Raw genomic sequence first — 15,559 nt, 5'->3', positions numbered from 1 at the left:
AGGAATTCTCGGTAATTCAGGGGCAGTGCTTTCATTGAAATGCAGCTTCCGTCCATCGCACCACGCAGATGTTGCTATGTGTAAATTATGGGTCTTCTTCCATAGAGAATACAGGAGGTAGTGGAGTTTAAATTGACAGTTTACAACAATAGATGCAGCTGGACCAGTGCTGTCAATCAAATTAAGACAATGTGGCTTTTGTGGAGCTGACAGGCTTTCGGATCGACAAGAGATATAAATAGAAAGGAGAATACAGACTTTATTCAAACCAGCAAAACATGCAACTTCCGGATATTATAAATAAAAATGGAACACATTATTTACTGGGTTTGAAAAGCTGGACTAATAATACAGACATAGTGCCTTTAAAGGTCCTATATTACAAAAAATAGATTCTTATGAGGTTTAAAGGGCGTTAGAATGTTCATCATCACAAACACACCTGGAGTTGTGTCTTTTTCATTCACACATTTGAGTAATTCTGTCTACATCCCCCAAACTCAAAATGCTCTGTTCCACCTAGTGATGTCATGCAGTGGTAGTTAAGTTCAGTAGTTTCAGGGCTGCAATTATGCCAATGATTCTAATGAATGTATGCAATTTAAAAAACATCGTAATAATAATACACTTCCTGTATTACTGCATGACATCACAAGGTGGAACAGTGTTTTCAGTTTGAGAGTGTGTGTTGAACAGGTGTGAATGAAACAAAACAACTCCAGGTCTGTTTGTGATGAGGAAACTACATTAGAACGCAGATCTGAAAATCTCTACTGAACAAAACATAAAAAAATAGCTGTTAACTTGAAAACTACCGCTTCATGACATCACAAGGTGGAGCAGAGCATTTGGAGCTCTGGAGATGTAGACAGATTAATAATAAAGAGTTACTCAAAAATGATGTGTGTGTTTGAGGAGGTGATAACATTCTAACATGGCTTAAAGCTCACAAGAGTCACTTTTGTGTCATATAGGATATTAATATTATTCACCTTGTTTTTTGTTTTGTTTTATTCTCTTTTTTTCCAAAAGGTAAAATGAGGAACACATCAGTGGGTTTCACAAAACGGGCTGTACAATTAATCATATTTTAGTCAAGAGTAATACAATAATATACCAAATATTATGCGAAATTGACTCTTATGACATCATAAAGTGGTAGTTTTAACATGGCTTAAAGCTCACAGGAGTCAGATATTAAATGTCCTGTATTGCACAAACTAACTAGCAACATTTGATGGAGGTGTGGAGACTTTTTTTTTTTTTTCTTTTTCATGTTTTATTTTGTTCTTTCAAAATACTAATTACAAATCAAAAAATGTGTCCAAAAGGTAAAATGAGGGAAAGGGGGACAGTGTGAGTCATGTGACATTTTCAAATTGAGGGAAACTATTTGTGCTTCTCCATCCCCACCTCTCCTCCTCCTTCTCTTTCTCCTCCTCCTCCTCCTCCTGTATCTGCTGCTGTGAGGAGACAAAGAGTTCATCTATTCTTCCCAGAGTCAAACAAAAGCCTGACGCAGAGCTCATAAAAAGAGACTTGTGTTTGGCGTGGAGCAGAGGAGGGCGAAAACAGGGTACAAGAAAATATCCAAATACCGAAGTTGTTTAGAAGGATGCAAAATTACAACATAATGTAATATAAAGTCTACAGTGAAAAACATATAATTACGATTCAACGAGAGTTGGTAAAAATGAAAGGTTCTATATTACACAAAATTTACTCTTGTGAGCTTTAAGATATTTTATAATGCTGTTACCTCCTCAAAAACATACTTTTGAGTTTTGTGTAACCCTGTTTTATGAGTCTGTCCACATCCCCAAAGCTCAAAATGCTCTGGTCCTCCTTGTGGTGTCATGAAGCTGTGGTTTTCTTCAAGTGAACTTTTCCCTTTAGTTCAGCAGAGATGGACAATTCCAAAGCTGAAATCACCAAATGATTCTCGTGAGGTTGTATGGAGTTTAAAAAAGCAGTGGAGCAATTCTTGTAACTACTGTAACTCTCAGTGTTAATGTATTGTTTGGAAAAGGGAAGAGGAGGCAGAGAAGATAAGATGACTTTTCTTTCATTTTGCTCCTTTTCATTCTTGTGTGTTTAATAGTAAAGGACACTTTTAATGTATTTTTATACTTTATTTATTTGTTTATTTCATTCATAAATTCTAATATTATCACATGACATCATAAGGTGGAACAGAGAGTTTTCAGTTTGACAGAAGAACTCCTGCCTAAATGTGCAGGGTTTGTGTGTTAAACATATGGGGAAAAAAAACACAACTCCAGCTCTGTTTGTGAAGAGGAAACTACATTAAAACATAAATCAGGAAATAGGGTAATCTGGGCCCTTAAAACTTTGAACCCTGCTGTGAAAAACAGTGCTGATTTTTTGTCCCTGATGCCCACCCGTAGTTTGACACCCACCTGGAAGATCTTGTCACAGTTTTGTGGCAGGGCTGCAGGGGAGTAGGTGGGGTCCATCTCTGTGAATTCTTCTGCAAAGTTACTGACGTCCAGCTCGTCTCGTATAACAGGTTTGAACGGAGCAGGGACTCTCTTAGCCGCCAAGTCCTCCCAATTAATTTTCTAAAGAGAGAGAAAAGAAGAGAGGTCAAAGTAATTAATTTTGTTCTATAAAGGTCTGTTTAATAGCCCTGCGTCTGCTTTGTTTTTGTTGCACTGTTGCTTTAAGTGGTGTGATTAATGGAACAGTTTGAGACAGCTTTTGTTTTTTGCTTTTATTTCAGTAAAAGCTATGCCAAATAATACATTTAATTTTCTTATTTCTAATTCTAATCATGTTAGTTGCTCATTTCCATCTTTTTATCAGCTTCATCTTCCTTTTGTTTTGTGCCATCATCTTTTGTGTTTCGGGCACATGTCTGTAATGAAGAAACAACATTATAACAGAAGAGAACATAGGGTAATATAATATCATTTTATATAAGTATTATGTAAAAAGTCTGCATTTTCACTCTATCACTAATATTTACACAATAACAGACTTTAGGGCACTGTTTAGTAAAACAAATGAAAGATATTGCTGCAGAGAATGTGTGTAGAATCGTGTACCTGGTAAAAAGGATGTTTCTTGACATTGTCAGCCCCGCTCAGCCCTGACCCCAGCCTGGTCTTTGGGTCTTTGATCAGAAGTCTCTGGATCACGTCTTTGGCCAAAGGTCCCATGTCTTTGGGAAATGGAGGGTCCTTTTTACAGATCCTCCTGAGAGCGGCCAGAGACAGGATTTGAATATTTTACTGCCGATAAAGCAGTAGTCCTAATTACTACAACAGGCTGAAACATTGTTAGTATGCACTGAACATACCAGACTAACCAAAGAAAAGAGAGATGGAAAAGTCTATGGGCACATCTTAGACTGTATATGTAAGTGGACAGAGCTGACACACTAGCCACTGCATTCCAAACAGGAGGTTTGCATGTGGCTCTTCCGGCTCCTTCTGACTCTGGCTCCCTTTGACTTACATTGGAATATTGTGGCCCCTCTCTCTGTGACTGCTGTGTAAGCCTTGTCATTTTGGTCTCAAAGTGTTTGTATTAACCCACTCTACATGGTCCAGGTGGGGCTTTTTTACACTGTTTTGCCCGTCAAAAAAATCCTATTCATAATGTATACTCTGGCTCCAAATTTTCCCCTGTAACCGTGAGCACTGTGAGCTTCATTTGAGCGCTGCTGAACGCTGTGGGTGACGTCACACTCAATCGGTCCACTTCTTTACATAGTCTATGGGCACACTCATACTTGGACTTTAGAACCGTGCCGTGTTCCAGCACTATTGCAGTGAGTTCTATGTCGCACACTCACACCTGCACAACTTGAGACACAGCCTGAAGACATCATCACACGGCACTGTTTGATTACATGTCACACAGCGGCATGTAAGTCCAGCAGCAGAAATACTTAATATATACTAATATTTACTTTATGAATTAAACAACAGCACAGAGCAAAGAGGAAAACAGGAGGCAAGGCTTCAAAACTTCTGTCTCATTCTTTATTGAAGGTGAGTGAGGATTCACTGGGAGTTTTGGAGCAGAGTTCATTCACGTTTTCCTCTTATTCTGTCTCCTCTCCATGCACACAGATAAGGCTCACAGATATAAATAGTGCGTGTGTGCGTTTGGCCCCTCTCCTCCTCTGGGCCAAAGTCGGACCCGTGCTGAGGCTGGGCTCTGTTTGATTGTGCACACACTGGACAAAAGTACTACACTTTAGGGGCTCTCTGTGCTTGGGCTTGTGTGAGTGTGAGCGCACCCTGATTCTTATAATGTCATGACACTCAAATTTCAAACTTGATTTTGATACTAAGAAAAAGACACACTTGATACATATTTTGACATTACAACACTAAGAGTAAACTGTAATTTTCAAAACAAACCTACAGTTTGTATTATAATCATTTGGTACAACTCTGATATAGATGAGGAGATGAGATGAGTCCTAAGTACCTAGTTACGATACTAGTTTGATCAAAACAGAAGAAAGAAAAAACACTGAAATTCAAACGTTATTAAGCCAGAAGACAGCAAGTCAGCATTACTATTTTTAGAAATAAACAAATAAGTGAAGGTCTCACTTGGCGATGTCTGTGTGTGAGTTCTCGTCTCCGTCCACAGTGAAGGGGGAACCTCCTGTCAACAGCTCATACATCAGGACCCCCAGACTCCACCAGTCCACAGCCTACAAACATTCACAAACATTCATGAAAACATGTAAATATAAATATAATGTACAATATCAGAAGAATTAAACAGTTTTATCCATGAAATCCTACCTTGTCATGCCCAGACTCTCCTCCTTCTACTATTTCTGGAGCCATGTATTCGATGGTTCCACACACAGAGAAAGCCCTTTCCATCTGAAAAATAACACAAACACACTGTACTATATAAAGGCTTAAATCAAACCTATTCTGCAAAATGGACTTTTAACCATGTTTAAAGGAAGCCTCAAAAGAATGTTTACATTTAGTGGACGGTCTGTGCGTGTGCAGTATGAGCCTTTTACACTTTGCTCCCAACAGATCTGTAACAGCGAGTCCAGCTCTCATTGGGCACCACAGTTTCTAACGTGAAAGTCAGTGCACTTGTTTCTTTTATGAAGTTAAATTAGATCAATATTATGTTTTAAAATGTCCAAATTATAACAGAATGATTCACCGGGTCAGAGATTATAACTACAGAGCACACACAAGCACTAGAGGTCTTTAAAAGGTGCACTACGTCACTTTTTGGTGGGGGGTGATATGCTGGTCTCCATGGAGAAACTGATTTGCCTAGAAAGTTCCACAGTATGGCATTTAACTCATCTGTGTCCACAGAGACAAGTGACACCAAAATGACAAGTTGCAAGTCACATTTGTGGAGAGGAGATGTAATAATGTATCAATGGATCAATGGAGACAAGCAGGTGGTGAACCCTGTACCAGAAAAGCTACAGACTGCACCTTTAAACAGAATAGAAATACATTTGAATATTAAATCAATTATTTATTTGTAATTATTATTTGTATAATAAAATTGTAAAAAAGTACTTTGCCATGACAAATTTTTGCATTATGTGACCATATTACAAGAGAAAATTCACAAAAATAAGGAAAAAGGAGAATAACTCCTACCTGATCAAACTCTTTACTGAGCCCAAAATCTGTGAGGACAATATGCCCACTGGAATCCAATAAAATATTTTCTAACTTTAGGTCCCGGTACACAATTCCCAGCTGCAAAAACAACAAAAAGATTATGAAATTGAAATTATGCAAAAGTATATTATAAATTGAAGTAGTAGAATTATAACTGGATTCTCAGATTCTCAGTACCTTGTGTAAATGCTCTAGTGCCAGTACGATCTCTCCACTGTACAGCGCCACCTCCTGCTCCTTAAATCGAACTCTTTGCACTAAATGTGTGAAAAGCTCTCCTCCATTAACGTAATCTGAAAGAAAAAAAACAAACAAACAGTGATATATGAGAAATAATCATGTTTAGTTTAGGTTTAGTTTCACCTTTGTGCATTCTGGGGTTAAAGGGCCAATATAATGTTGTTCTAATGTTGTTTCCTTGTCACAAACACAACTGGACTTGTGTTTTGTTTTTCATTCACACGTTTAACACACAAACACTGCACATTTAGGCTGAGTTCTTCTCTCAAACTGAAAAGACTCTGTTCCACCTTGTGATGTTATATGGTAATACAGGAAGTGCTCCATTGTGTTTTAAAATTCCATTCACCTTCACCAGAATCATTTGGATAATTTCAGTCCAAGAACTGCCCATATCTACCAAGCTGAAGGTAAAAGATAGCTGCTAATTTGAAAACTACCGCTTCATGACATCAGAAGGTGGAACAGAGCATTTTAAGCTTTAGAGATGTAAACAAACTAATAATAAAGGTTTACTCAAAACTCCAGGCATATTTTTCAGGAGGTAACAACATTCTAACATGTTTTAAAGCTCACAATAGTCCATTTTGCATAATATAGGATCTTTCATTTTTACCAAATTTCTTTGATTCTTTTTTTTTTTTTTTTCACTACAGACCTTATATTACAGTATGTTATAATTTTGCATCCTTCAAAACAACTATTTGGATATTTTCTTGTACCCTGTGTTCACCCTCCTCTGCTCCACACCAAACACAAGTCTCTTTATGAGCTCTGAGTCGGTCCTTCACTACAGTCATTTGAATGATTTCAGCTCTTGCCTGAACTGAAGGTAAAAGGAGCTTAACTACCACTTCATGACATCACAAGGTGGAAAAGAGCATTCTGAGCTTTGGAGATGTAGACAGACTAATAATAAAGAGTTACTCAAACATATGAATGAAACTAAACTCCAGCTCTGTTTTTGAGTAGGGACCAACATTAGAACATGGAATACAGCTCGCAAGAGTCAGTGTTGTGAAATATAATATCACAACACTCCACAGAGATACCCAGGTCAAGTTACAAGTCAGATCTGTGGAGAGGTGAAAAAAAAGTTCCACAGCATGCCTATACTGTGAAACATCCCAATAATGATTCAATGGAGACTGCACCTTTAAGCAGAACAGAAATAGAAATACAGTAAACATTTGAAAATTAAATCAATTTAAATTTCAATTTCTTTGTAATTTAAAGTTTCAGCAAAATAAACAAAACCATGAACAAAAATAAAAAATTGTATAAAAGTACTTTGCCATGACAAATTTTATCATTATGTAACAAGTGCTTATGTTTAAAGTGGAATTGCCTCAAAAGTTCGGTGCATTCTCTGCTTTGCCTGTTTAGACACGACCAGAGCTGTTTGTTCTGGATTTTAAGTTTAAACCCCTGAGAATTCTGGGAACCAAGTCCCTGTGGATCTTCTGTTTTGTTTACTTATTTTGGGTTCATGGAGAGATCATGGAACAAAAATGGTCCAAAAAAGAAGTGGCCATATTCGTTTTGTATCAAGTCCTTTCAACAGACCTTTGTGCCTGGATTAAAGTAGCAATGGATTAACAGCAGAATCAAACATGGATCTATAATAAAAACTGGATAAGCCCCTCGCCCTGTGTCCCGGCTCCAGACAGGCTAGTGGTCACTCCAGGTACTGCAGCTCTAGGAGTTTGGGCCCAGAAACAATTCTCCCACAGAGCGCAATGCATTTTGGGAATTCAAATTGCCTGTGTTTTGACAGGGCATCCGGCAACTAAAAATCAGAATAAAAATTCAAGCATGTTTTTTCAGAGTTAAAACTTAAAAAATTAAAAAGTGCAATATTCAGCAGTATTTCAAATTCAAAATCTAATGGAACAAATGATCTTCCAGAGTAATACACCTTTAGATTGGTTTTGTGTGCTGCTGACACAGTTCCATGATTCCCTACCAAGTATGAGGTGGAGCTTGGTGTCCGTCTGGAAGGCGTAGTGCAGTGTGACGAGGAAAGGCGACTGGCGGATGTGCTCCAGGACCTGCCTCTCCGTCCTCGTGTGCTCCGCCGTCTTGGCTTTCTGAACGATCGTTGCCTTCTTCAAAACCTTCATCGCGTAAAGTTTCCCCGCATCATGGCCGCTCACCTTACGCACCAAGAACACCTTTCCATAGGCTGAGGGGGGGAGGGGAGACGAGAGACAAGAGAAGAGAGGGTGGGGGGGAGAGAGAAAGAGACAAGAGAAGAGAGGGTGAGGGGGGGAAGAAAAAGTCGGGAGTTTAAATGTTTGTCAGTTTTCTCTGTAATCATTATTATTGCACTCATGAGAAATGTTACACAAAGAAAAAAAGGACAATACAAATTACATCATATTTAAGTAGGCCTGTAACGATAATCAATAAATCAATTAATCACACGATAACTTTTAATGAGCTCGATAACTTTTCCAGCCGCATTTGCATGTTTGTTCATTTACCTTGTCTCTCTTGCTCTCTCTAACAAACAGATTAAATGTCAAAAGGCTTCTATCTCCTCTTGTTTCCTTAGCGTAATGACGCTTGAACCAACGTGTCTGCATAGACAGATTATTTGTTTATCAACACAGCGGACGCGCACAGGCCAAGTGCAGAAAGTGCCGCTGTGTGGTTAACAAAGACACAACACTAGCGCCGCCGTCAGAGCACCAAAACTCATCTCACTGTGACAAAACAAGTCACCATGCTAAATCAACACCAGTGAGTGGTGAGAGAAGAAATAGCTCAAACCCCAGCAGCCGACATATACCTATACCTGATGGCCACAACTAGCCCCGCCCCCCGGGAGTCCGACAATCCCTGTATAAAAAGTGGTCGAAGTGCAACGTCACCCATAGCGTTCAGCGTCACTTAAAATGAAGCTGGTGATGCTCGCGACAGTTACAGGAGTGAATTTGGAGCCAGGGTCTGTTATGAATATGATTTTCTGATGGACAAAATAGCCAAATAGGATCATGTAGAGTGGGTTAAGACCAAAATGCCGAGGCCAGAGCAGCAGCCGCAGAGAGGAGACTTAATAATCCATTTTATTGATTGTTTTGGGTGTATTTGCGTTTTTATTTCATTGTCATTCTCTTAGTTGAAAATGGTCTCAAAATGCCAATATTATTGTTGATTTCAGTAATTTCATAGTCAATTAATCGTCCAGTAAAATTTGTTATGTTATCGTTGCAGACCTATATTCAACTAAAAAGTTGGAACTTTTACTTGTAGAATATTTTGTGGGAGATTCTGTAGCACTAAATGATGGCCACTCTGAGTCTACTCCACAGACTGTATTAGGAAGTGGATTAAGTGAATGTGGCATCACCACAGCGTTTGGCTCCAGTCGAATGAAGCTTATCGAGGATGGCAGTTATGGGGCGTATTTGCAGTCAGGTCCACACTAGCAATAGGAATTTATTTATGGACAAAATGGCAAAATAAAAGCCCAGGATCATGTAGAGTGAGTTAATGCCAACATTTCAAGACTAAAATAATGAGGCTCATAGCAGCAGGTACAGAGAGAGGGGACAACTTTTCAATACAAAGTGAATTGGAGCCAAAGCATGCTGATGCTCACATCCTGTTTGGAAGTGGCTGGCGGCTAAGCGGGTTAGCGATGTCCATTTAAACAGTCTGTGGTCCGCCCCCACAGACAAACAGACCCCTGCTTCACACTGCAGTCTGTCATCCTTATCACTGTGATTAATATCAGTGTCACAGAAACATGCAAACACCATCTGCACCACCATCTTTAAGACACATACTGCACTGTGGAACTTTTCTGATGAAGGGTTATCTGTCTCCATGGAGATATGTAAGTTTAAACTGATGCAAAACTGACTCCTGTGAGCTTTAAGACTTGTTAAAATGTTGTTCCCTCCTCAAAAACAGACCTGGAGTTGTGTTTTGTTTCATTCACATGTTTGAGTAACACTTTATTCTTAGTCTGTCTACATCTCCAAAGCTCAAAACGCTCTGTTTCACCTTGTGATGTCATATAGTGGTAGTTTTCAAATTAACAGCTACTTTTAAACTTAATTTAGTTATTTTTTTATCTTTTGTTTGGTAGAGATTTGCAATATCCAGAACTGAAATGATCCAAATGAGTCTAGTGAAGGTGTATGGAGTTTAAAAACACAATGGAGCACTTCCTGTATTACCACATGGCATCACAAGTTGGAACAGAGTGTTTTCTTTTTCTGTTTGAGAGAAGAACTCAGCCTAAATATATAGGTTTTGGGTGTTAAACTTGTGAATGAAACAAAACAAGTCTACAATGTATGTTTTTGATGAGGAAACAGCATTATAACAGATCAGAAAATGGCGTACTATGGGCCCTTTAAAGTCATATTGTGAAACATTCCAGTCTAAGGAATAGCATAAATCCATGGACATCTTTAAGCCAATGAGAAAGTGTTACAGAGGTCAGTCTAGTTCTTGTTTATCTCTAGTTAGAAACTATTTTTAGCTTTAAGATTTTACATGTTGCACTTGGAGACTATTTCGGTTGTTGGTTGTAAAAATGTCGTCCTTGAACCGGGCCCCACATTTCTGAGAGGCCTGTGTCCTGAGATAAGACTGTTTTCTCGTAAAATATTTTTTCCAGAGTTGATTTTACTCAGAAGCATTTATCATGAAGTGTTTTGTGTTCAGACTCACCTCCCGTCCCAAGCACCTTTAGCAGCTCAAAGTTCTCGATGCCGACGCGCTCCACGTGGCCCGTCAGGTTGGCTGTGGAGAAAGCAACATATTTCTAAGAAACTGATGCAAGCGAGTTTGAACAGTGAGAAAAAGATGTGAGGAAAAGAATCAGGTTAGAAAGATGAATGTTTTTTGAAAATTGTAGTAGTACTTTTGTGATTTTGATGGAAATTCGGTGCATTAAAGGTGCCTTGTGTAAGTTTTTGCTTGGGGGTCCGTGACCTGCTTCTTTCAAATGTTCCACAGCATGACATTAAATAGGGTGACCATATTTCCATTTGTGAAAATGGAAATATGGGTGGGAGGTGGGGCCTCGACATTGAGCTACAGTCGTCCCTCGCTATATCGCGGTTCACCTTTCGCGGTCTTGCCGTTTCACAGATTTATTTTTTTTTTGGTCAATTTTGCATGTTTTTTTTTTTTTTTAACACACGGGTGGGTCAGGACTGTGCGGGTGCGGTGTCGTACCGCGCGGGTGCGGTGCTGTACTGGGGGTCTCCAAAAATGGACCCATGCAGGATACAGAATAAATTAATCTTCAGTTCTTTACATAAAGAAAGAGGAAAATAACATAAGGACGACAGCAGCAAGAAGTTTTAAGAAGGATGCAAAAAGGTTTGCACCTCTCCTGTCTGAGAAAAGTGTATAAAGTGTGTGGTGACAGGTTTTACAGACTTAAAACAGATATAATAATTGTAAAATATAAAGTTGACTATGCGGATTTCACCTATCACGGGTTATTTTTAGAAAGAAACCCCCGCGATAAACGAGGGAATACTGTACTCTCACTTCACAACCTGTGCACATGGCCTCCCACTTGCCACGAACGGGATGGAAAATGGAGAATTTCTTGTATAAGTCATTGGAAAATGCGCATTTGCGTTTCGGCATGTTGCAGACTGACCGACGTTCCTTCTGAGTCACAGACGCTACGAGAGCCGCTCTATTTCATGCCCCCAATGAACGGTACTGAAAACTCAGACATTTGCATCACTTAAAAAAAAAAAAAAAAAAAAACAGATGCCCTGGACAGGATGCCCCTGGACAGGATGCAAAATACGGACATGTCCAGGGAAAACGGACATTTGATCACCCTACATTAAACAGCTTTACCTTTACAATTATCGGTGGTGTTATTTTTACTTGAATATTCTTTTGATTTTACTTATGAAACAAAATTGAGCACATCTTCCACCACCCATGACTGCACAACACACAGCAAGCAAATCTAATCGCAATCTGAGTAGATGCAAATATCTCCTTTTCCATTTGTCCACCGTAGGAGACCCTCTTTTGTCATTTTTTTCACAGTAACTCCTTCCATCTTTGTTTGAGGTAAAGTCATAACTCCATCACTGCATTAGCCTCTGGAGCCTGATCTCTCCAGGACATTATGAAGCTTGAGTGAGTCCAGCCCACACAGTCAGAGTCTTTACCTCCAGCTGACCGCGCTCATCCCTCTGAACTGTAAAATATCTCATCTACACAAGAATGTCTTGCATGTAGTAGTTTGCAAATATTTCGTTTTTGATTTTTTTTTGTGATGTGGTCAACATCCCGCTCTCAACGTAAACATCGTTGGTCAGATCCAAGGTTGGCAGTATGATGGCTGCTGTTGTGTTTTTGGGCAAACCACCACTCCCCCAGTGTCTGTGTACACTGGTGTGAGTGTGTGTGTGAACGGGTGATTGGTTCCTTGATGTAAAGAGCTTTGAGTCTTGACGGTGGAAAAGAGCTGTATAAAAATGTGAACATTGACCATTTATTTATCATGTGTATATTTTCTTTACAATACTGGGAAATTTTGGTTATTCTTTGTCAATACGATCAGACTTATCTGTAAAAGAACTGAACTGAGTTGAATTATGAACTCCTATGACTCATTACAGATGCGAACTAAAGTACTAGAGGGTCTCACTCTGCTGTTTATCTATGGCAGCTTCAGTTGGGGTTCAGTTCTGGTTCACTTCTAGTTCAGGTCTGGTTGAGTTCTGGTTCAGTTCTGCAGTGTTTTCCGTGGCGCTTTATAGCTCAGGCAGCCACCTTGACAATAATTGCCCCCACCTTGACTACGTCCCGCCAAACTACGTGAATCATCGCAAAACTATAGTCGTCACACAGAATCTCCATGCACCCCCCATCGCCTTGCCTAACCAACACTGGTTCTGGTTTAGCTCTGGTTGAGTTCTGGTTTAATTCTGGTTGAGTTTTGGTTCAGTTGGAGTTCAGTTGGTGTTGTGTTCTGGTTTAGTCCTGGTTCAGTCCTGGTGTAGTTCTGGTTTAATTCGGGTTTAGTTCTGGTTCTAACATCTCCATGGAGAAAACATTTGTCGAACCCTCCACCAGAAAAGTTACACAATGCACCTTTAATCTAAACAAAAACGCTGAAATCTCATAGGTAGTCTAATAAAATATGTTTTTTTGCAGTGTACATCATTGTAGTGAGTGCGTCCCTTCAGTCTCACGCTCCAAAAATAGGAGCAAATTATGTCAGGCCAATTTAATCTTTTCCTTTTCGCTCTCGTTTGAAACACGAGGAAAGAGAGAATAAAACGCCGAGAGCCACTTTCAGAGCGTTTCAGTGTCAGAGCTCAGACTCTGAGCTCGGAGGAGGTCAGGGGCTCGTTATGTAATACAGTAAACACAAAGAGGAGGATGAGACGTGAGCTTCTGACTGACGCTTTGCTACTTCACATGTATTTGTGTGGGTTAGGGTGTGTCCAAATGTCTGCCCCAGCCCTTAACACCTCATTTACTAAACTACTACTACTAGTACTACTACTACTGTGTCTGAATGTCTCCCCCAGCTCTTAATACCTTATTCACTACAGACTTGCACTATTTAGCATTCTGTATTATTCACAAAGAGATTCAAACACATTATACTTTCCACTCACGTGACTCTGACATGGGGTGAAAAAAGTCTAAAGACTAAACTTCAATAAAACGTGATTTCAGTCATAAATACTGGTTAAATCAGACTGACATGTGAGTATTTATGGACTAACAATAATCATTAGGGCGTGGCCGATATAAGCTGATATGGTCAGATATGATCTGATATGGGCACTTGGAGACATATCAGCTATCGGCCTAAATCTTGCGGATCTGAGCCAATAGTCCACATGAGCATGTTATACCTCGTTATAAAACTTAGACATGCCCATTTACTCCAATTTAAAGTCAGATAAATGTCCTAATATGTGGCGCCCATCAATATGTATGTGCGGAATAATATGTCTGTACTGCCCCTACACACACCTCCAGAGTCATGTCACGTGCATTTGTTTACACTCGTGCGCAGCCATAGATCCATTTGTGCAACACTGAGGCGCTGCTTTAAACACTCAAGTCCGATCCACAATACCGACCATTAGGGTTGGAAGATATCTCGATATTTAAAACTATCTATTTTTTAAACATGAAATGGATTCTAACATATCGTATATATCGATATAATGCTTATAAATGCGCTCGCGCCCCAGCACACCCTCATCTTCTTGATTTTGTGACCCCTCCCCTCACGTGTCTCTCACACTCTTCACTTCTGCTGCGAATGCTGAAAGTTGGTACCAACCAAAACCTTCTAGCACCACAAACCTTTTCCACCATTTACAGACAAGGGCATCATCAGCACATCCTGTCACAGAGAGAACACTCATATTCCACTGAGTTGTGTCCTTTAGTCCGACAGAAGCTGAACCGCATCAGGACACAAGGAAAGACCTGTTTATGCAAATGAGTCATGTAGTTTTAAGTTTTGTTTCTGTAAAACATAAACAAATGTGGCAAAGCTGCATTAAGCACATTATAATCTCAAACCAGCTGATGTGGTTCTAAAGTTGTTGTGATTTATATGTTGTAAAGTTTAATAATGTAAAGTTTATTTATGCCGAAGTTTTTTATTTTAATAATCTGCTGCAGTTTATAACTTGTACGATAGTATTTGGAAATGTTCGGTTTGATCTGCAGTGGCTTGTGGGATACCTCATAGTTTCTTACCGCTGGTTAAGAATATAGATCTATTAAAAAAAGGAACCTCCCAAGCTTCCTCTGCTAAAGGAGCTCATGGTTATGGTTATCGTATACAGTGGTCTCTCGTTTATCGCAGGGGTTACATTCTAAAAATAACCCACAATAGGTTAAATGTGCGAAGTAGTCAACTTTATATTTTACAATTATTATATCTGTTTTAAGGCTGTAAAAGCCCTCACCACCCACTTTATACACTTTTCTCAAACAGGACAGTTACAACCCTTTTTGCATCCTTCTTAAAACTTAAAGCTGTTGTATGTAACAAACCGAAGATTAATTTTTAATTTATTTATTTATTTTTTTTACTAAATCAGGACTAAAATGAGACTAAAACTTTCTTTACAAGATAGAATGTGATGCAAAAATGCCATTAGGCTGACCTACAGTCTTTAAATATTACATATAGATTCAGAATAACAGTAAATGTAAACTAAGCAAACCCAATTTAAAATCCAGTAGAGTCAGACCTAAATTTTATAATCGGACCCTCCAGCTCCCATTTTATCTGTATCATATCGGCCGCACAAAAATCAATATCAATCGGGTCCTAATAATAAGTTTTTGTCAAAATAGATCTTATGTAGACAGACTGGAGTGTTTGCTTTTTGTCTGAAGTGAAACACCTGTCTCTGTCTGCTGTTGGTTTTAAGATTCTCCCAGTGCATTGTGGTCTTGGTTCAGTCCTGGTTGAGTTCTGGTTGAGTTCTGGTTCACCTGAAGTTGAGTTCTGGTTCAGCTGTTTTAGTCCTGTTTTAGTCCTGTTTTAGTCCTGTTTTAGTCCTGGTTTAGTCCTGGTTTAGTCCTGGTTTAGTCCTGGTTTAGTCCTGGTTTAGTCCTGGTTCAGTGGGCATTGTTTACATTACATAACTCTTGTAGTGACCAGTGTGCAGAGTCCA

General features: G+C 39.3%; 1 protein-coding gene across 3 annotated transcripts in view; it reads right to left on the bottom strand.

Annotated features, from left to right (window-relative positions):
- Window positions 1–15,559, bottom strand: part of rps6ka5 (ribosomal protein S6 kinase, polypeptide 5) — a 52,269-nt gene that overhangs the window by 29,616 nt on the left and 7,094 nt on the right. For all 3 annotated transcript variants that reach the window (XR_008633142.1, XR_008633141.1, XM_020920529.2), the window contains exons 2-9: window positions 10,587–10,658; window positions 7,864–8,082; window positions 5,835–5,950; window positions 5,634–5,735; window positions 4,791–4,874; window positions 4,593–4,696; window positions 3,069–3,219; window positions 2,421–2,582 (exon numbers count right to left, since the gene is read on the bottom strand). Coding sequence is in view for 1 of the 3 variants with exons in the window: in XM_020920529.2 (XP_020776188.1) it covers window positions 2,421–2,582; window positions 3,069–3,219; window positions 4,593–4,696; window positions 4,791–4,874; window positions 5,634–5,735; window positions 5,835–5,950; window positions 7,864–8,082; window positions 10,587–10,658 (1,010 nt within the window). In the remaining 2 variants the exon portion in view is untranslated. The remainder of the gene's footprint in view (window positions 1–2,420; window positions 2,583–3,068; window positions 3,220–4,592; window positions 4,697–4,790; window positions 4,875–5,633; window positions 5,736–5,834; window positions 5,951–7,863; window positions 8,083–10,586; window positions 10,659–15,559) is intronic.

Source organism: Boleophthalmus pectinirostris, unplaced genomic scaffold, assembly GCF_026225935.1.
Source record: "Boleophthalmus pectinirostris isolate CB_2022bp ecotype Guang Dong unplaced genomic scaffold, ASM2622593v1 HiC_scaffold_10, whole genome shotgun sequence".
NCBI lineage: Eukaryota > Metazoa > Chordata > Actinopteri > Gobiiformes > Gobiidae > Boleophthalmus > Boleophthalmus pectinirostris.
This window is presented reverse-complemented; position numbering and strand designations above follow the sequence as displayed.